At 35.0% G+C, this 21049-nt stretch overlaps 2 protein-coding genes across 13 annotated transcripts in view; one reads left to right on the top strand and one right to left on the bottom strand.

Moving 5' to 3' along the window:
• Positions 1–19171, bottom strand: part of LOC127874381 (TBC domain-containing protein kinase-like protein) — a 39551-nt gene extending 20380 nt beyond the window's left edge. Inside the window, exons 1-11 of one of the 5 annotated variants that reach the window (XM_052418659.1) lie at positions 19115–19171; positions 18232–18442; positions 17992–18064; positions 15233–15347; positions 14318–14391; positions 11272–11413; positions 10701–10770; positions 10246–10301; positions 9233–9294; positions 9048–9105; positions 6380–6467 (exon numbers count right to left, since the gene is read on the bottom strand). In XM_052418659.1, coding sequence (XP_052274619.1) covers positions 6380–6467; positions 9048–9105; positions 9233–9294; positions 10246–10301; positions 10701–10770; positions 11272–11413; positions 14318–14391; positions 15233–15347; positions 17992–18064; positions 18232–18421 — 928 coding nt within the window. In that variant the 5' untranslated portion in view covers positions 18422–18442; positions 19115–19171. Of the gene's footprint in view, positions 1–6379; positions 6468–9047; positions 9106–9232; positions 9295–10245; positions 10302–10700; positions 10771–11271; positions 11414–14317; positions 14392–15232; positions 15348–17991; positions 18065–18231; positions 18459–18875; positions 18899–19114 lie in introns of those variants that run through there. The other 4 variants (XM_052418661.1, XM_052418662.1, XM_052418663.1 and 1 more) reach the window with 4 other exon arrangements.
• A 65-nt stretch (positions 19172–19236) lies between these two features.
• Positions 19237–21049, top strand: part of LOC127874383 (rab proteins geranylgeranyltransferase component A-like) — a 32947-nt gene continuing 31134 nt past the window's right edge. For 3 of the 8 annotated variants that reach the window (XM_052418672.1, XM_052418669.1, XM_052418670.1), the window contains exon 1: positions 19240–19418. In XM_052418672.1, coding sequence (XP_052274632.1) covers positions 19376–19418 — 43 coding nt within the window. In that variant the 5' untranslated portion in view covers positions 19240–19375. Of the gene's footprint in view, positions 19419–21049 lie in introns of all 8 variants that reach the window. The other 5 variants (XM_052418665.1, XM_052418666.1, XM_052418671.1 and 2 more) reach the window with 3 other exon arrangements.

Raw genomic sequence — 21049 nt, forward strand, 5'->3', positions numbered from 1 at the left:
GCATGAAACGAACCCGCCCACAAACTACAAGAGACCACTGTGTTAAGCAGCAACCGACCGGTGATATATCAGTTGCTCTTATTTAAACTGATTTCTGACCAGGCAATGTTATTGTCATTAAATGTTCTTATGTTGCAAAAAACAACAACAGATTTCCACCTTTCCCTGAATAGTTTATATGAATTGCTTGCAGATCTTGTAAACACTTAGCTAGTAGCAAAGGATCGAGCACAGGTGGTTAGCGTGTGGCTATAATAATAATTAGTAAAAACAACATTTTGAATGAAAAATTATCAAATTGTAACGAAATATCAACTTCTCAGAAAAAAAACACCGAAAACAGGGTGCATCGCTTTGAACAGCCATAACTTGTGCAGCGATTTCGATGAACTCGGTATTATTCATCGCAGAAATGAATTTCCTTTCTGAAAATATATAATTTGTAATATTTTTACATATGCTGGGTCAAATGTTAAGAAATAACACGATACACAACTCGCGTAACCCACTTGTCAATGTTTTTTGCAATTTGCAGTATAGTTTAACCTGTTAGATCCATTTTAAGTCTACTCTATATTGAAAATTTCTATATGTTAGAGAGCTGGATCTATTATAACACCAGTATATCATATGCATAGAAAAACAGTGCGTCCTCGATCGTTAGCATATGTTGTTTTAAGAACGTATTGTTTCCGGATCATCATCTTTAGTCCTAAGTTTTCATTCCACTTATTATAGGAGTATGTTTGTTTTGAACAGTTAGCGATGGTCAACTTAACTCGGTATTGGAAAGTATGAAACACTTTTTCGGACATTAATCTTCGTAGTGTCGTAAGATGACGCAAATAGCAGGGAGACAATAACAAAGTTATTGTCATTGTATGTGTGTATGCTTAGACAAGCGAAAACGTACGTCATGTTTTTTTCTCATTCCGGTGTACTCTTAATCTTCAAGTTTAAGTTGACTTAATTTACACACAAGTAGGTTGCTGTTTAAAGTTTAGGAGTTTGGTCAATATGTTAATATATAGTCATGCAAAACAAAACTATTTACCATTGCATCTTCACTCCATTTTTTATAATTTAAATGTATAATCGAACTGACTAGCATATATGCGCGTTCATATTTACATCATATTGTCCTGACAACGTGTTGAAGTACAACTTCAGATATTCGTGCTGTTTATTTGCTGCAGTGCACCTCTTACGTGTCCGACGTAAGTTATATTCACATAATTGCGTCATCAACCATGAACAAAGTTATGGTCCGCTTATTCATTGTTAATTGTTGCGTCTGTGGTGTCGAGAAGCGCATTTTCATCATGTTCTTTGTTTTTTGTTGATGATGTTTTGTTGTTGTTTTGGTTTTGTTTTATATTTGGTTGGTTTGTTGTTTTTGTTGTTTTGTTGTTGTTGTTCTTTTTTTTTGGGGGGGGGGGGCTTGGGGAGAAGTTCTACAATCAGCCTCGTGATCTCAGGTGATTGGTGCATGGTTCCCAAAAGCGCCTGACAACGCTTGGCTAGTATGCCGAAGGTATGTTTAAAGCTTCTTCTGCCTCAGAAGATTTGGCAGTTGTAGATTCGCTGTTCCCGTGTAAGCTTCCGCGCTACGAGTGACCTCAACAGGTAAATCAGGAGACCAAAAGAATTGTCGCCTTGTCGCCAAGGAGAAAGAATTAAGTATCCTGGTCGTCATGCGATACGTGTGCCGGTGAAAGGCTATTGAAAAGCATATTGATCTATCTGACAGAGTATCTTCATAGTGATTCACCCATAGACTCATATTATCTCCGTTAATCATTAACATACCATACCCTGTTTCCCATGTAATATAACCATTACGAATATGTTTTATCTTACACATGTGTAATACACTTTTTAAGCGTTTTCATTGGCTTAGTTTTCGTTAAATTAACCAATCGCATTTTGTTATATTGCTGAAATGACGTTGCAACGTCAAATGACGTCACGAAAGGTAAACAATATTCGGGATTTATCATTATGTTTGCGTAAAATTTTTATTTAATTTGCTCATTTAAAAGCATGTTATAAAAAAAGATTTGACACTCGTTGTCATATCATATCATATTTTATTAAACTCGTCCAGGAAATTTGTTAGTAAGCTCGCCAAAGGCTTGCTTACTAAGAAAATTCCTGAACTCGTTTAATAAAATATGGTATGATATGACACCTGTGCTAGATCCTATATTTTTCTTCTTCCATTTATGGTCTTACCGGCGATTACTTTGAACATGCTCATATTAGTGTATGTTAGGTAGCCACAATATGCGTTCTTGACGTGTGGACGCGATCTTCACCCCGTCCCACTACGACCCCACGTCACACTAGCCTTCCGAAACCATTTAGGACTACTCTAAATACTCTTATACACCACTTTGTATTATAATCATGTGTATAAATGATTCACCACATGTGAATGGTTGGCCACAATACGGATATGTTTATAAAACTCACATGTCATGTGATGTGAGATGTTCCTTAAGCGATGCTATTTAAACCATCATACATGCTTAGGGTCGACATTAGCTCCTGATTGGTTTATCGTTTAGTGTCAAATCTAAGTTAGCAGCAAGAGTGTGTCTGCAAACCTCGCATACATATCACAGTTTGGAACCTATTTACGACGACTAAAGGTAATGATATTCACACAACAAAGTAAATGTTATAAAATTATATAAATGCTTGCTTTAAAGATTGTATTCATTAAATATCAATTTACATAGAACTGGCACAAATTTGAAACAAACTTCGTAAAGATCGCTTACAGTAAAGGTATTATAATCAACGCGGTCTTTCTCTATTAGTATATTCGTAATTGAAATTGTATAACCACGCAGACTCATATTGGAATATTCTATTTATTACATTTGAAAACCTTCACAAATAAGACTTATGACAGGACTTCGGTGATGCTTAATATTTATAGCGAATTTCGCTGGAAATTTATTATAACTTTGTTTTTATTCGCTTGTATTGCTACATTCCCTGCGTAATACAAAATACATGGGAAAAATCATCTAGCTTCGAAATTTATCTGAATATAAGTTATTTCTGTTCAAAGTTTAAATTCACATTTTGACGGTTGTGAGTGCCGTTTGAGCATTAGATCTTTAAGAATGTACATCCACCCGAAATTCAAATGAAGTCGTGTTTTCCGAGAAAACTGGGCTTAATGCATGTGCGTAAAGTGTCGTCCCAGATTAGCCTGTGCAGTCCGCACAGGCTAATCAGGGACGACACTTTACGCCTTAACAAGATTTTCGGTAAGAAGGGACTTCCTTTAAACGAAAAATACCATAAAAGCGAAAAGGGTCGTCCCTGATTAGCCTGTGCGGACTGCTTGCAATGTATTTGTCTCTTTGAGAATCAACATGCACCGGCACATCATCTTGTTACACTATATCCATCCGTATACACAATACACATATTATTTGGGCGATTCTGATAACACACAGAGAGAGCCTTTAATTTAGTTTGTTTATAACTAGCAATGGTACAACGTCGTCTTGCTATAAACACGAAGTCTATCGTACGACATTTAACATAAACGATCGCATTTTCTTAATAAGCTTTTAATGCTTTTATATCTGATGCTGCCCATTTTTACTATCCAGTGACATCATTTTAAATATTCAGCACGTCTGTCTCACGGTTACATGTAAATTTGAATGTGATTGTTTTAGTCGTCTACACGAGAATGCAACATTCTTATTTCAACCAGGACGTTCCTGATGTCGTAATAAAGAGCTTTTTCAAAAAGTACGACGCGGAAACAGCGGCTTTCTCGACAAGAAGGAACTCTCAAGTTTACTGGAAGACGATCTGGGCCTGACCGCTGCCCAAGTGGAGGTGTATATCTATCTTTTGGATGAAGATGGCGACGCAAAAATCAGTTCCGACGAATTCTGCGCCTGGCTTCGGAGCAACGAGCGATTTAGTATGGTGGACAATTCGTCGCGCTACTACAGAGTGAGCAAAGCCGTGGAGCTGTTCAAAAAGTATGACAGGGATGGAAGTCAAAGTATCAGTTGTGAGGAGTTTACAAACTTGTTGACAGAAATGGGTTACAATGTCGATTTTGACGCAGCATTCGAAGCCCTCGATGCTGACGGAAATGGAACAATATCGTTTCCGGAGTTCCTAAAGTGGCTCAATTGGGTCCCGTGAGATTAAAAGCTGCTGTCAATGTGACAAACATTTTAGGGGAAATGATGCGTATACGGATATACTTGTCATTTGTACGCTCAGGGTTCATAAGGTTCATTTTTATTTTCATTAGCATTAACAAAAAGTAAACAATAAAAGCCTCTTTTACTAGAGACCAAGTGGATACAGAAAATTTTCATTAAAATGATTTTTGTCACTTATTATGAATAAACAACAATTTAAACCACAGGAGGGAAGCCCCTATATTTTTAATTTTTTTATATATGCTATAATAGAGACAAGGAGTTCAACTTCGTTTACCGTAAAACTAGACCATCTTTACTGTAAACCATGTAACTCGAACATTTTTTAAAGAATCAACTACACACCGGTTGACTTCAAAAGCTTATAAAATAATGTATCGGGAAAAATGAACATCAGTACCATTGGTCCCGCAGTATTTCGATACCGGCCCTCAGAAATTGACCAATTTCCAAAATCGTGTTTGGTCGGACACAAGTGTGTCAACATAGAGATTTTCCATGTCGATCACTTTAAAGAGCTAAAACTCAATAACGAAGTCATTAAACGGTAGATAAACAGCACCTGTATGCACATTAAACATTTTTCAATCGGTTACAATACCTATGGTTATCGAAAAGAATGGTAAAAACCATTTTATCGCGTCTTTCGATCCGCGAGTACAAAATCTAAACAGAAAAATTATATTTTGACTCTGGAAAACCCTTTGATTACATCAGAGATTTTGTAACACAGAAAACGATTGGTCAGTTTTCAATAATTTCTCACTCACCTTTTTTAACGGAGATCCTCGGGATATTCCGCCCAACCAATAAAAAGACCCGTAGCAAATGTATGCTTTATTGAATGACGTCAGAGAATTCCCGATAATTCCTTGAAAAATTAAACCTCTTGGTTGTTTATTAACAAATCGGAGAGAAAAAACACGTTTGATGGTGTGTGAATGACCATAAAATGTATTGTTATCGATTCATTAATGATTAATGAACGGGAAATAACCGTTTAAATGACGAACAGTCAGGTAATCAGTGTGTTTCTGCTGTTTGAAACGATCGGAAATTGAAGCTAATTTGGACACACTTGTGTCCGACAAAAAATTGTACCGTGAGTGTCAGCTTCTAGTTTTACGGTAAACGAAGCTTTTCTCTATTATAGCATTTATAAACAAAAAATGTGGGCTTCCCTCCTGTGATTTAAACCATTGTTCTTCCTTAAGCTGTATATGATAACACCAATTGTCGGAACATGACTAAATATGCACTACATGACGGGTATATAAATGTAACCTTAATTTAAAAAAAGTGCACCCCAAAATGTTTCAAACATTTAGAATAACTTAACCATAGTGTCACTTATTTGCACTCTTCATGATTGCTTGTGAAGACGTAGTTAACGATGATGATTTTGATGATGATGATGTAATTATGAAGGGATTCTGATGGCAATCACAATAATGAAGACGACTATACCAACTAGAAATCTGTCAAAGACACTTTTGCCCCAAACGATACAAGTCTGGACACGGACCAATCCACTTCTATAATGGACAGATAGACAAAGGGCCATACCTTCTGCCAAAGAACGTTGCGCATGAAACTCATTTATCTACACATTCAGGCAAATTAACCGATAAAGGTTTAACAAAATCCGCCAGAAGTTAAGACCACACAATTTGGGAACATACATAAACATGTAGCATAATGTTACAACAGACAAAGGACCAGTATCTTTGCGAGACTGGCCTCAGACGGAATTCCTTTCATTCCGATCATACACGCCTAAATATCATTCAGCTTTGAAGGCTTGAGGAGGATCTGCTACGCAATTTAAGATAATCTGAATCATGGGGCTACATATTCCATTAACAGACAAAGCTCATACTTCGGCGAAAACTCGTTGCAACCACAATTCATTTATTCCTGATATTCTACACATTACAAATGTAAACATTAGGGCGAGATCAAACATGAAATTAAAGAGAATTTGAACACATGTGCTTGGGATGTACGTTCAAACGAAAGCACCTACGTACGTACGTATGGACGGACAAGTCCTTTGCTTAATTTACAACATTAAGTTGGAGCATAAAAATAGAGATTATGCTCGGGACGACTAGGCCAATGACGACTTTAGCAATGATGTTGATGATAAAGAGGATACTTATGCATACCTTTATCACCATCAGATAGTACAGGCAGTTCTAGATAGCGACATCTTAGCACTGTAGAAAACATGTGGTATCCATTCTTTGGCATCTCCTGTTGATTGAATACTAACAACAATGGCAGCTGCTTATTCACGTACACACAATTGCAAAGTTAGTTAATTAAACGTAATCTGTTTATTGTTAAAACGTTCTTCGAAAGATCTACTTTTACAGTTCTCTTAAAATAATGGCTAACAGATCAACTCACGAAAAACCATTGTCTCATAATATACTAGTGGTCTTAGATTTATATTATAATAAATAGACGTACCACTTTTAAAATACTTTTCACAGTTTGGCTACAAAACATGTCAAACAAAAATCCTAGATTCAAAACATTAATAGGGGTCGGAACCGTGCCGCAGGTTCCGCCGTCGCAACGACAATACTTTAAGAAGTACCGGTATCCGTAGCTTTACGGAAATTTTCTGCAGCATCTAACGACCTTAATCAACGCCAACTCGCAGCGCATTACGAAATATATCAGCCAAGTCCCTTCTTTTTTAACTGGCCACATGCTTATCAGTGACAACACTTATTTATTGCCTAAAGTGGATATTCGCAATTTGCAATCGATACAGCCTGTTGACCGATCTTCTATTCTATAACAAGATGTTCTTACAGAGGGAGCTATCGTCAATATTTTCGCTTCAATGTTCTTATTCACGTCAACGTCAGCAACATATTCTTTTAACCATATTAATTTCAGGTAGATATCACTAATGGACAAACGCTTGTCAGTACACTATAGACTCGGCCACCTTCGTAGAACCAGTACTTTGTGTCTTTAGGGCCGAATTTCAAATAAAAAAATGCAAAATCAGCCATTTGTACTATTATTTAACGTTGTTGTAAATGGGATTCAAAAGACGTTGTTGTTGTGTGAGGGTTGTTGTTCAATCTCATTTGCTCAGCACTATTGATCATGGTTAACTTTATGTAATAGCATTTGCAATATTCCGAATCAGTCATATGACCGCGTCATGCGAAAATGGGTCTTATACCATATTCGGTCAGCGTATCTCCAGGTCAGTATGCGCAGTCTGGTCAGGAGCTACCCTGTCCGACATAAAATCACGAAATGTATTGTGGTTTCATTAGCTTATACATTATTAGCTTTGCATGAACAACCCATAAACTTAAATTTTCCGAAACCTACCATGGACATTATTAATTCCGAACATAAATCTATCTCTGAGTAAAATGTTTCAGGATCACTATTGGCGAGGTCAGTGTACATGCTATATATTGTCGAAAAATACGACTGTTTGGTGGAAAACACTTAATGTGGGAGATTTAACTTAACATATTTGTAAGCAGTGAAAATAAAGTTACAAACATACTATCGATGTATACCTAAGAACTGAACATATGTAATATTATAAAAAAAAACTTAAATGATGTATGTTCAGATTTCTACTTTCGTTTACTGAAAAACTAGTCATATAACCTACAAAAAGAAACGTACACGATCAGATCATATCATTTATCAGATCAGGTCATTTATCTACGAAAGCAGTCATCGTAGAAGCGTTCGAACAGGATACTGCGTATCGATCCAATCATGTTCGGATACTCTCTAAAGTTATATTTATCAATTGACTGATGGTAAAGGCGGATGTTTATTCTATACAATCCGCATTCCATGTCAACATTGGTAGCTCACGCACACGTTATACTAGCTATGACGTCCAGGATGATACATCTGTAATTATAGATACTAATCATCTGTATTAAGGAGCACGGGAGGTCTACACCAGCAATTAACGTTTCAGATTAAGGTTATCTTTAGTGATAAAAGTACGAAATGGTATATTATCCCATTATTCACGATACATATTATTGATGATAATTGAGTTAATCTCAAATTAACTATAGGTCATGGAGTCCGAATAATTAGTTTTCAAGAAATCTCGCTAATATGGAGCAAAAATCAGGGATCCGAGGAGACAACTTACCATTCGTCTTGTTCCTGCTGTTGTATAATTTGAGACAAAATGACCTCGATGTTAATTTTAACTCCGATTGTCTTTTTAAGACATTTGTGGTTGAAAATAATGTCACACAATGTTTTTGGTCTTAAAGGGACCTTTTCACAGATTTTGGCTGTATTGAAGTTTGTCATATTGATAAATGTAAACGTTGGATCTAAAAAAGCTCCAGTAAAAAAAATAAGAATAAAATTAAAAAAAGAAACCATCAACTGGGCTAGAACCACTGACCCCTGAAGTACAAGTACTACCCCTTAGACTACTCGGCCATCTGTACTCATGCAGTGAGTGATGTATTTTATACTTATTATTGGCAATCCTCTTAGTGTCACAAAATATAACGATAACAACAGAACTCTCCAAACTATTCAATCGTTTCGCGTTGCAACCCTTTATATTTTCTGGTTTTTAAATCGTCAACATATGCATATAATGGATATTTTAGAGCATGGTAAATGTTCAGTATTACTGTTTCCTCATAAATATCATAACTACAACGAAAATTTCCAAATCTGAAACAATTTTTTTTCAATTTTGTCAATTTTCCAAAACGTGAAAAGGTTCCTTAAAGGTAGGTCTGCCGAATATATTTGCAACTTCAATGATAATGTTCATTGACAGAATTACACAGACGATCTTACCTGTTTCAGATTACACTGCACAAAAGACTCGTGCTGCAATAACTCGCAGGGAGCTGGCCTGAAAATGCATATTATTTATCAAATGATAGAATATAAAGTTTCTATTCCAACGATCATATTGAGCTTTGTTTACAATAAAAAGGAAACAAATGTTAAAACAACTTAAACAAATATGTAGAATTTACCTATTTTTTGGATTCACTGTTAAACAAAGCCTCAGTAGTTGTAAAGTTGATTCCTTCAATCCCTGTAAAAATTTAGCACATGAAACGGTGAACGCAGTTTTACCTATACACTTGAATACATCTTCAAGTGTTAACTGAATTACTCATTATGGAAAGGTACAAGTTTAAGTACATTAACAATATAATGTGCCTTAATAATATCCGACGCACATGAGCATATGTCGTGATTGTATATTTTCATTTAAACACATCAATACATATACCAGTATTACTATTTGTAAATATGCACAGGGCCGATATGTTATGCTATCTTTCTACTAAAAGTGTACAATCAATAAAATGATACACTTACTCAACGCAAACGGTGATGATTTGTTTATGATGGCGGTGATTAAAAATATTACATATTTTTATATGACCGTAGTAAAACTGCATAGCTTAGTATAAGATCGAAAAGTATTAGAAAAAAGATGACGGTGATGACAACAATGACGACGAGGACGATGATAAGAGTAGTGTTCTGAAAAAACTGGGCACAATGCATGTGCGTAAAGTGTCGTCCCAGATTAGCCTGTGCAGTCCGCACAGGCTAATCAGGGACGACACTTTCCGCCTAAATTTACACAAACAAACCCACCCAATAGCAAGTGATTGGTCATCGCGAAAACGGATGGATCAACAAGGGCAAACATTATGACCCCTGTTAAGTGTTGGCAAAAACTTTATTTTTTTTACAGTTAGAAGTCAGCAGAAGACAGTTGACTGTAAGCACTTGGCAGTAGATAATTGGCAGTTGGCAGTAGACAATATAACTATAGTAGTATAATTGACAGTAGAGAGTTTGCAGTAAGCAGTTGGCAGTCAGCAGTAGACAGTTGACAGTAAGCAGTTGGCGGTAGACAGTAGGCTGTCGTTTATGGTATTCCTTAGTATTCAACACTAACTAGCATTCTCTATACATGTTTCACCCAGTATTAAACAGAATGTATGAGGGTGTTAAGCTCACATGTTACCTTTATTTCATTTTCGCACTGTATTTCTTGTACAAAGAAGTTGAAAGCATCATCCTCTGAAAATAATCAAGATATAGGTATATATTTTAATAAATTGTAAAGAAATAAAATCAGTGTAATTTTTATATTACATTTATCACAAATGAAACATTTTATGTTGAACGCTGAAAAATAAACATTATTTTGTACATATTTACATTACAAATATTGTTTTTTAACTGGAGCATTTAAGATCCAATGTTTACATTTATCAATATAAAGCATTTAATGACAAACTTCAATACAGCCCAAATCTGTGAAAAGGCCCCTTCAATGAGCTTTATCACCATGTGTTTCACAAACATATGAGAGGGCAGATTTTGCTCTTCAATCATAGCCCCAATCTACTTTATATCTTTATTTTTTAGAGTTTATGCAAATATGAAAACTGAGCGAGATAAAATCATGATGAATACCATTCTTTGCAAGAGTTGTAACTTTTTTGATAATATTCTGCAATGAAGAATCTTTCCACAGTTGCTTCCCCTGAAAAATATTGGCATATAAAAATATAATATAATTTAATACAATATGCAATGTATATTATAATATTCACTAAAGCAATTAAATATATAAAGTAAATATAAATCAATTTTTCAGAATAAAGTGGATATTCCTGAATCCTACCAGCTCATTTTTCTGCACAAAATGTAAACATCTGTAATACATTAACTGTGAAACATGCTGTGATTATGACATTTTTATAATAACATCACTACTAAGCTCTTTCCTTTTTGTTGGCATTTTGTGTTCAAGGTGTGTTTGAAAAGTAAACACACACACAATCAAATAACTACTGTCAATTTTGGTCAGTGAATTATCGATCGCCTAAAATTATTCACTACATGTACATGTATTTGCATAAGGTAAAATCTTTAAGTGTTTTAATTTTTTTAATGTCCTATTAAATCTAAGTTCTGCAGAAACATGTGTTTCGTCATAAGCATGGCAGGGGCATAATTTTTTTTTTCAAAAATCCTAACTAACTGTAACAAGCTCCAGCAGGATACATCCAAGAGACCACACGTCCACTTTTGGGCTGGAGGAGGGCAGGGTAGACAACTCTGTGTCATCATCTATCTTCACTGGGCCAAAGCTGAACACCTCTGGGCTCATGTAGGTCATCTTTCTGCATTAATAACATTTAAAGTCCATCAGCAGTTGAAGAAAGCGATGTGTAAACAAATATAAAAGCAGTCGATTTGGTTAAAATGTGTTTAATTCTGTAAAATCAATCCCAAATATGGCCTAGACTTTACTTCTTCATAAACTTGTTCTGGTTCATGGAAATCCACCTTGGGTGAAAGCAGCGCTGGTAGATATATATTATAAAGCCTATGATGATGTGGGTTACAATATACTATAAATATTTATTTATTTATGTTTTTTTAATATACTATTGCAAAAACACTTTTTAAGTTGTAACCACTTGCAGAAGATCTTAAATTCTCAAGCCATGTACTCTGGCATAACAGTAGGTGTCTGCAAACGATCACAAACTCAAAAAGGCACATATTTTCCAATGATTATAAGACAAATACAGGAATAAAACACACAATAGGTGCAATCTCTCACTCCATGGTCCATGAAAACAAGAGGGCCATGATGGCCCTCTATCGCTTACCTGTGTATTAGAAAACAGCCAGTTTTATTTATTTTAGCTTGATGGCATAGAAAGCCGAATGTTTATTTGAAACACACTCGAGTCCATTTCCTAGGACTAGAATCAGTAATTGGTGTCTCTTGGGGAGATCTAAAAACGCTCCAACAGTGGGGATCAAACCAATCATCTGCAAGTCGCTAGGTGGACACACCATATCCACTACACTTCAATATGATGGCACATACAAAATACCAAAGCTGTGTGGTTTGTGGTTTCAAACAACACCACAATAAGTTTTAATGCTGCATAATTAAATATAAAACATTTCACTCTCACACCTCAAAAAAGGCCTCTAAAGCAGGGGCAGTTTCCACCATAGGGGAATTTTAACCAACTAAGTAGCATGTTACACATCAAATATTTTATTCCTGACCATTGAAGTTAGAGAGAAGATTTTAAATGTATTTACCATACAGGTCCATATATACATATCAAGTGATCATTGGTGCCAGTTTTTAGCCCTGGTGTGATTTAAACAAATAGTAGAGGTCCACTTGACAATGTTTCACCAAATATTATTGCAATTTCAGAGAAGATTAATCAAGTTATTTACCAAACAAGTCTATATAGATCATGGGACCACCAGGGCATGGCCAATTTAGGGTCTAAGGGCAGGTTTTTAACCAAACATAGTAAAGGACCACTATACAAATGTACACACCAAATATAAAACATCTGTCGCATGTTGTTTCAGAAAAGAAGTTGTCTACTGCACAAGTCTATAAAAATCATGTGACAATTGGACATGGCAAGTTTTAACCCCATGAACAAGCTATGTACAGGACCTCTATCTGCTGTGTCATATGCAACATCAAAGCTCTGGGATTTGTGATTTTAAAAAACATAGTCTATAGTCTATAGAAATAATGTGACCACAAAAGCATGGTCGGTTTTGACCCCAAGACATGACTGGAACAAACTTTGTGCAAGATGTCTGTCTGTTGTTTCATACCAAATATCAAAGCTCTGGGATTTGTCATTTCATAGAGCAAATTTTTACAGTTATTTACTTAGTACCTAATTCTGAATAGATCATTTGAGCCTTGTTCTGAGAAATCTGGGCTAAATGCATGTGCGTAAAGTGTCATCCCATATTAGCCTGTGCAGTCCGCACAGGCTAATCAGGGACAACACTTTCCGCCTAAACTTGATTTTCGGCAAGGAGGGACTTCCTTGAAACTAAAAATACCATAAAAGCGGAAAGTGTCATCCCTGATTAGCCTGTGCGGACTGCATAGGCTAATCTGGGATGACACTTTACGCACATGCATTAAGCCCAGTTTTCACAGAACAAGGTTCATTTGATCACAGTGGTGTTGCCACTTTTGTCCCCTGGGGAATTATTGGACCAACTGAGTAGAGGACCACTGGGAGATCTTACACATCAAACATTTAACCATGGTCCTTTGGGGTTTCAGAAACAATAATATATATTTTTACTATATACATCTCAAAATTAATGTGCATACTGGGGCATGGCCCCATTTGATCCAAGGTGCATGATTTGAATAAACTCTTTGTTGGAATGATATCTGATAATTTATATCAGATATAAAAGCTAAGAGACTTGTGGATTCAGAGATGACTTCTAAAGTAATATGTTTATCATTCTTTTTAATCATGTAACCCCTGTGATGTTGCCAGGTTTTACCCCAGAGGTATGATTTGAACAAATTTAATAGAGGACCAGTAGACAATGTAACATACTAAACCCCTGACCCTTACAGGTTACACAAAGATGTTAATTTAAAAAAAAAAAAAATATATTTTTAGCTCTGCAGGTGACCTGCATATAAGGGGGACCGCAACTATTTGAAAAATTTTGACAGTGACATCCAAAGATTAGTCCAGTAATGCTTGGATTAAATCTGCCCAGCAGTTCAGACAGAAATGTCTTTTTAAATGAAAAGTTTGCACACAAATGACAACACTTTGCAGACAAAAGGCAGTCCCAATAGCACACCTTGTGCATTGCACATGTGAACTAAAAACAGTTCTGCAATGCAATAAAACTAGTAAGTGATTTTTAATATCCACTTAATAAAATGCATTCTACATCAATTTAAACAAAATATCTTATCCATTTAATAAAATGCATTCAACATCAATGTAAACAAAATATCTAACATATCATAAAAGAAGTTTATTCAGGGTTCTTGAAAAGGATAGTATGGCAATTGTGTCCACTGGAAAATACAAGCAAATAAAGAGTGCCATATATGAACATAGCAAGAACAAAGTAATCTTAATAATAAGTCAGATGTGATTCATATTCATTTCTTTCCATAAAGTATGCAACTGCAGAAATAAACTTCTTATATTACATTCAGAACAAAATGGCAACAGAAGAACAGAAGAGGTAAAACCCACCCTATTGGGAACCGCACTGTAGCACCATAATCTGTCATGTAATACACGCCACAATCTAACAGCTTCACTTTGTCCTTGAAAAGAGCAACACAAATTCTTAAATTCATTTTTTCCTTGAAATACATAAAGGACGTTTTGTTTTAACCCTTTACCACTCAGAAGCGAAACGAAATTGGCTATGTGCAAACAGCATAAAACCAAAACAGCCTGCGAGTTAGAGTAACTCGCAGTCTGTTCAATTTTTATGCTGTTTGCTGCTCATCAGTATCTAGGGGTTTAAGCCTTTAAAACTTGAATCTTGTAAGAAAGGTCTTTACATAAATGTATCTTTCTTAGGGACTACAAATGCGTAAAAATAGGTATCTACATGTAAGTGGTAAAGGTTTAAATTCATTTTTTCCTTGCAATAAATGAAGGACGATATGTTTTAATAAAGCTTCTCTCCATGCTCTGCAGCTGAGGTTTTACTTTGTGCAATTTGAATAAACTTAATCCAACATAAATTTCACAAAGTACCAGGATATTTATGTGTGCAGTTGTGCATTACAGTTTCTTATATTTGTACCCACCAGTAATTACCAGTACTATAACTATGAAACAAGTAAGGCTCAATAAATTAGAATGCAGCATGCATTGCACATAAATTCACGACACAGCCTTTGTTAAGTTTATAAGTTTTTATTTCAGCTTGAAGGCTTCAAAAGTCTCTAGCTTATTGATATCTTTATGAGTACTTTTAAAGAGATCTAATAAATTCAACCAGAGCGAGTTACAAACACTGAACCTTGTGATTGAAATTCAGGTATCATACACACGATATAATCCATATTAATTTCTAACAATTTTTAGCAATAAAATTGCTAAAACTGGTTTAAGCCTAAATTTTAACCCTTTTCTGTAAAATATACACATTACCTCACTGTCAAAGAGGATGTTTTGATAAGACAGGTTTCTGTGTGTGACCCCATGGCGGTTCAGGTAAGTAAGACCTTGTAGAACTTCAAAACCAAGACGTAATAAACTTTCCTCCCTGTACAAATAGATGCAAAAAAATTACTACAAAACTTTCCTCCTTGTAGATTTAGCAACTTGGTATGCAGGCGGATAATGGAGATGAATAAGTTTTAAAGGGACTTGTTCACAAACTGTGAAATACAATTTTTAATAAATGTGTCATTGTCAATGAATGTATGAATTATATTCAAACAATCAAAATAACCCTCCTGAAATCTTAAAAATATTTGTTTACTGATTGAGAATAATCAATCGAAATAAAAAAAATAGCATTCATAGCGGTTTTCAATGAATATTTATCAAACACTTGTATTATCAAGAGGGTGTTTCAATAACTATTTAAAGTTGTTTTTAGGGCTAATTTTGGGCCAAAATTTATCACCATTGCCCTACTAAAAAGGTATATATTTTTCCACTATAATGACCTTAATATTCCCTGCTCCATGTAACCTTTATTTTGAAAAACTAATTCAACTACATTTGGAAAACAATTACTGGGAGTAAATTAACAGTAGGTGTACACAATCCTAGCTATTTTCTGCACATCAAGTTTGAGCAGTTTATTAATTTTAGCATTTATATTTAAGTATATTACTGCTTTATTAAAGTCAATTAGAATATAAAACAAGAGCTGTCAGAGGACAGCGCGCTCGACTATTCGAGTGCTTGACAGTATAACGTAAGCCATCATGGGGAAATTGTTCATATTCAATAATTTATTAGACGATCTTTTAAAAATAAAAAAAGGAAAAAAAAAATATAGTTTTTTTTTTTGGGGGGGGGGGGTTAAGAGGGGGTATAATGTGGGGTGTGGTCATTTATTAGATGATCTTTCAAAAATAAAAAAGGAAAAATACAAAAAAAATGGGGGGGGGGGTAGGGGGGTGAGAGGGGGGTATAATGTGGGGTGTGGTAATTTATTAGATGATGTTTAAAAAAAATAATTGGGGGGGGTAGGGGGTGGGTGGGGGGTGAGAGGGGTTAGAGGGGGGTATAATGTGGGGTGGGGTAATTTATTAGATGATGTTTAAAAACAAAACAAAACAAAAATTGGGGGGGGTGGGGGGAGGGATTCTGGGTAGGGGCGTGGGGTATTGTTTGGGTGGAATCCATTGTGGTATTCAGGTAAGTGTTGTTTTGTCAAAGTAATAATAAAATGTGATCATAAATAAAGAAGTTATGGCAATTTAAGCAAAATGTTCAATTATTTAAGTGTAAAAGGGGCCATAATTATGTCAATATGCTTGATACAGTGGTCTACTCTTGTTCATAGGTTGGGGTCATGTTGGTTAACAAGTATGCCACATATAAAAGCAATATGTCAAAGGATATAGGAAATATTTGGGGTAGTACACAATCTTTAACATAGATTTATCAATAATATGAATATTCTAAGTATAAAAGGGACAATAATTATGACAAAATGCTTGATAGAGTTGTCTGCTCTTGTTTATAGGTTGGGGTGATGTTGGTTAACAAGTATGCAAATTATGAAAGCAATATGACAAAAGGGACAATGAAAATAAATGGGGTAGTACGAAAACTTTAACATTTGCTGTATATTCTAAGTGGAAAAGGGGCCATAATTATGAAAGCAATATGTCAAGGGACAATGAAAATAATTGGGGTAGTACGAAAACTTTAACATTTGCACGCTTATGCTAACGGAAACGGAACGGAAACGCTCTTATCTAAAAATTATGATTCCCCTTTCTTCATAAAAGTCCCCTCCAGAAGGGCCCCACCACCTTTCCTCTTGAGGTAAAAAATCACTGCCATTGCAATTCAAAAGCCTCTCTTGGGTTATACAACCCCAGCACAGAGATTTGACTGGAACCATCATGGCTTGATCATTTGACTGGAACCATCATGGCTAAATCAAATCCCTGATGTTATAACCAACCATGACGAATGTGATTGATAGCCGAAACCATGTGTTATTATAATCTTCAAGTTGTTATTTTTACTTTTTTTAATTTAGATAAAAAAATATTAACCTAAACTTATACACAAGTTTAAAAATTCATAAAAATATGATACTACTTTTTATAATATAAAACTTAAACAAAAAAATAAAATCCTTCCAGATCTAAAAGGATTGTCTTGTGATGGCAGAGATTGTATGTGAGAGCATGGAGCGGCTACTCTGCATGGAGATTGGATCTTAAAGTAAAATGTGAGCTTTTGGTTTGAATCCCAGGTCCTGCATTGCTTTTTTTATTATTATAATATCTTAAACTATTCCAAATTTTATAATTTTGTAAGTAATTTAATTTATGACGTTAAAAAATGAAATGTGAACTGCCCCCCACCCCCCCCCCCCCTCCCCAAAATCCTCATCTCCAAATTTGTATAAATTACCATTTTGTTGGTTTCAATTAATAATCACAAATCAGATAATGTATAATATATTATGAAAAATATTTTGTTGCAAATCACATCACTAAATTGAAATCACTTTTTATCTGTTGATTTTTCTAAATGTTCAGGTTCCTACACATTTGTATATTGTCTAAATATACTTATCTTGATTAATAAAGGTCTGCTTAATTAATTCATTGATGAAAGTAATTAAGACTTTTCCTCTATTGTGGATATATGTTCACTCATAAATTGAAAAGAATAGCAGAAATATCAATTCTTCTAATTTAAATTGTTACCTTTGATATTTTCCAGTCTTTCTTGCGATCTCCAAGTTATTTGTGTAGTGTTCTTGTACCAACATAAGTCTTTCTACAAACAAAACCAAGTGAACATTAAAATGTGTAAAATTTATTGTTTATAGTTTCTAACCTGTATTATAAGTTACAAAACACCCAATAAAATACTACAATTATTCATCTATGCAATGTAAATAATAATTACTGCACAATTTAATTAAATGTTACAATTGTGCATACCATGTTTGCCTCTTACGCAGTCCAGGTACTTGCATACATTTGGATGATTGAGTGTCTTCAAATACTGAAATCTGCCAACAATCTTGATGGAGTTTGGAGTCAGCGGAAGACCATTGGCCCCACATTTGTCATTTGAGTGACTCGACGCAAAAAATGTAGAAACCCCAAACTGAGCTTTTCCTAATATCATTCTAAATGTTTCTTCAAAAAGCTGAAAAATAATAACACTTTTGGGGGGATTAAAATCATCTTGTAAATTTTAGTATAATGATCTGCTGAAAATATAACAATTTAAATTAAGATAAGTATTATCTAAAAAAATAATAAAATTGTGAAAAGTGTTAAATGTCTAATACCTTAACTTATTATTGTTCAACCATTACTTATCCTTTGAATGAAACATAGTTAGTAATGTATTGCTTTACAAAAATTTACAGAAGACAAACTAGATCTGTTCATGCAAAAAGCGACATTTTGAGCTATAGACTATAGTATAGGATTAGGAGTCAGAACAAATAATAAACAATTTAGATGTCAATAGACAATATTAAATAATCCACCATTTCATATATTATTTTTTCTAACCATGTTTTAAAGAAAAAAAATCCCTCATAAAAGATTATTACTGATCGGCTTTGCCTTACCAAAGCTATGACCCCTTTGTGTAGTACTCATTATATTTAATTCAAATAACAATGATTAGTATTGTTGGCTAATTAGTCATTTAACCGGTCATTTATTACTGACGTCACGATAAACAAATAAAACCAACTTCATTAAAAGAAGAATAAATACTTTTTGAGGAATTGAAATTGATTTTATACAAGTGTCTGATTTAATTAATCAACTAATGCATATATTTTATAATCTGAAAAATACACACCTACTTTTTCTTTAGCACAAAATGTTGGTGTATTGTGGCCTCTTCTTCCGCTTTCGTTTTCAAACTGAGCTATATTTATAATATTCGGATTCAAAGTTCTCCCAATTTTCGTGTTGTTTATCGCTTACAATTGTTGTTGATTACATAGCCTTATTGAACTTAAATTTAAGTTTTATTACGTGATATGTAATTATTTTAATGAACAGAATAAATAAGTTCGTAAATGTGGATACAGTGTAAGGAGTTGGCAAATTATCGAAAATGGACCTTCCAAACGAGTTCGACGTAGTTGTTTTGGGCACAGGTTCGTATAATTAATGTTTACGCCAGTGTTCCATTTTATTGAAGCAATGACTCTAGGGTTACATAAAAGTGTATTTTATATAACTGACACGTTCAAATTTTGCCTGTAGTGATACAGTTTTTCAAAAACTGTTTGAAAAACTGTATCACTACATGCAAAATTTAAACTTTTTGATTGACGCCCTTGCTTTTCCTCCTAGGATGTTGGAATCATCCATTAAAGCATCATGTTAACAAAAATATGGACCATAAATTCAGGCTATATGGAAGATTTCTTGGATTATATACTCAAACCCTGATTCTATAAGATGTCCTTCAATTCAAAATTAAAAAGCAATCTTTGATTCTGGGGCAAGGTAAAAATATCATTACATGTCTGTATATCAGACCCTATTAATAATAATATAGTCCATGCCAATTCCTTATGGGCAGATTATTTATTATTTCAGTTATTATGCCCCCCTTCGAAGAAGAGGGGGTATATTGTTTTGCACATGTCGGTCCGTCTGTCGGACCGTCCACCAGATGGTTTCCGGATGATAACTCAAGAACGCTTAGGCCTAGGATCATGAAACTTCATAGGTACATTGATCATGACTGGCAGATGATCTCTATTGATTTTCAGGTCACTAGGTCAAAGGTCAAGGTCACAGTGACTCGCAATAGTAAATTGGTTTCCGGATGATAACTCAAGAATGCTTAGGCCTAGGATCATGAAACTTATAGGTACATTGATCATGACTGGCAGATGACCCCTATTGATTTTCAGGTCACTAGGTCAAAGGTCAAGGTCACAGTGACAAAAAACGTATTCAACAACCGCTACAACTGACAGCCCATATGGGGGGCATGCATGTTTAACAAACAGCCCTTGTTTACATTGTATCCCAGTTTGCCAAATGCATATTTCCGATTCCCATGTTGCCGAATACTTCTATTCAGCGACAAAAGTTGAATCGCAGCGGTTCCCGGTGATTCGGGCTGATTGCCGTACACCGAGATACATTGAGCGACGGTCACCATGGAATTGCTGAGTGATCACCCAAATTTTCTTGTCACTCAGAATCACCACCATTTGTCACATTGCATTGATCGCGGTGATGGGAGAATCGCGGCAAAAATCACTGGTTGCGTCAGTGCTCACGCTGCTGCCAGACATTATCGCCAATGGCGATTATTTTATCCAACTGGCTATTATTTCTTAAAATTGTCTAGAAAAAAATGGCGATTATTTTATCCGCCTACATAAAAAAACAAATTGCCTCTAAATGTTGTCCGGCGAATGCGAAACGCCTGCAAATCGGGCCATCAAGCAGGAAAAATCGATAACGAGATTACCTGTGTACACACTCGACCCTGTGTATTGTCATACACGCGTCAATAACTTCTGCGACATTGTGGCCTAGAGCATTTTTCTCAATCAGTGTCCGACAGCATTGATATATTTCGGAAAAAACGTCTTTAATCTCCCTGTGCTTTACCAATTATCGGTAACTGTTAGATCTTTGTTAATTTTTCGCCAATTATTATTTAATCGTCATTATTGAAAAATCGCCGCTAATATTGTTGGCTGGTTTTGTTTTGCACGCCGTTTTTTCTGCAATTAGATTACATTGAACATTGCTTGATGAA

Source organism: Dreissena polymorpha, chromosome 3 (genome assembly GCF_020536995.1).
Source record: "Dreissena polymorpha isolate Duluth1 chromosome 3, UMN_Dpol_1.0, whole genome shotgun sequence".
Lineage (NCBI taxonomy): Eukaryota > Metazoa > Mollusca > Bivalvia > Myida > Dreissenidae > Dreissena > Dreissena polymorpha.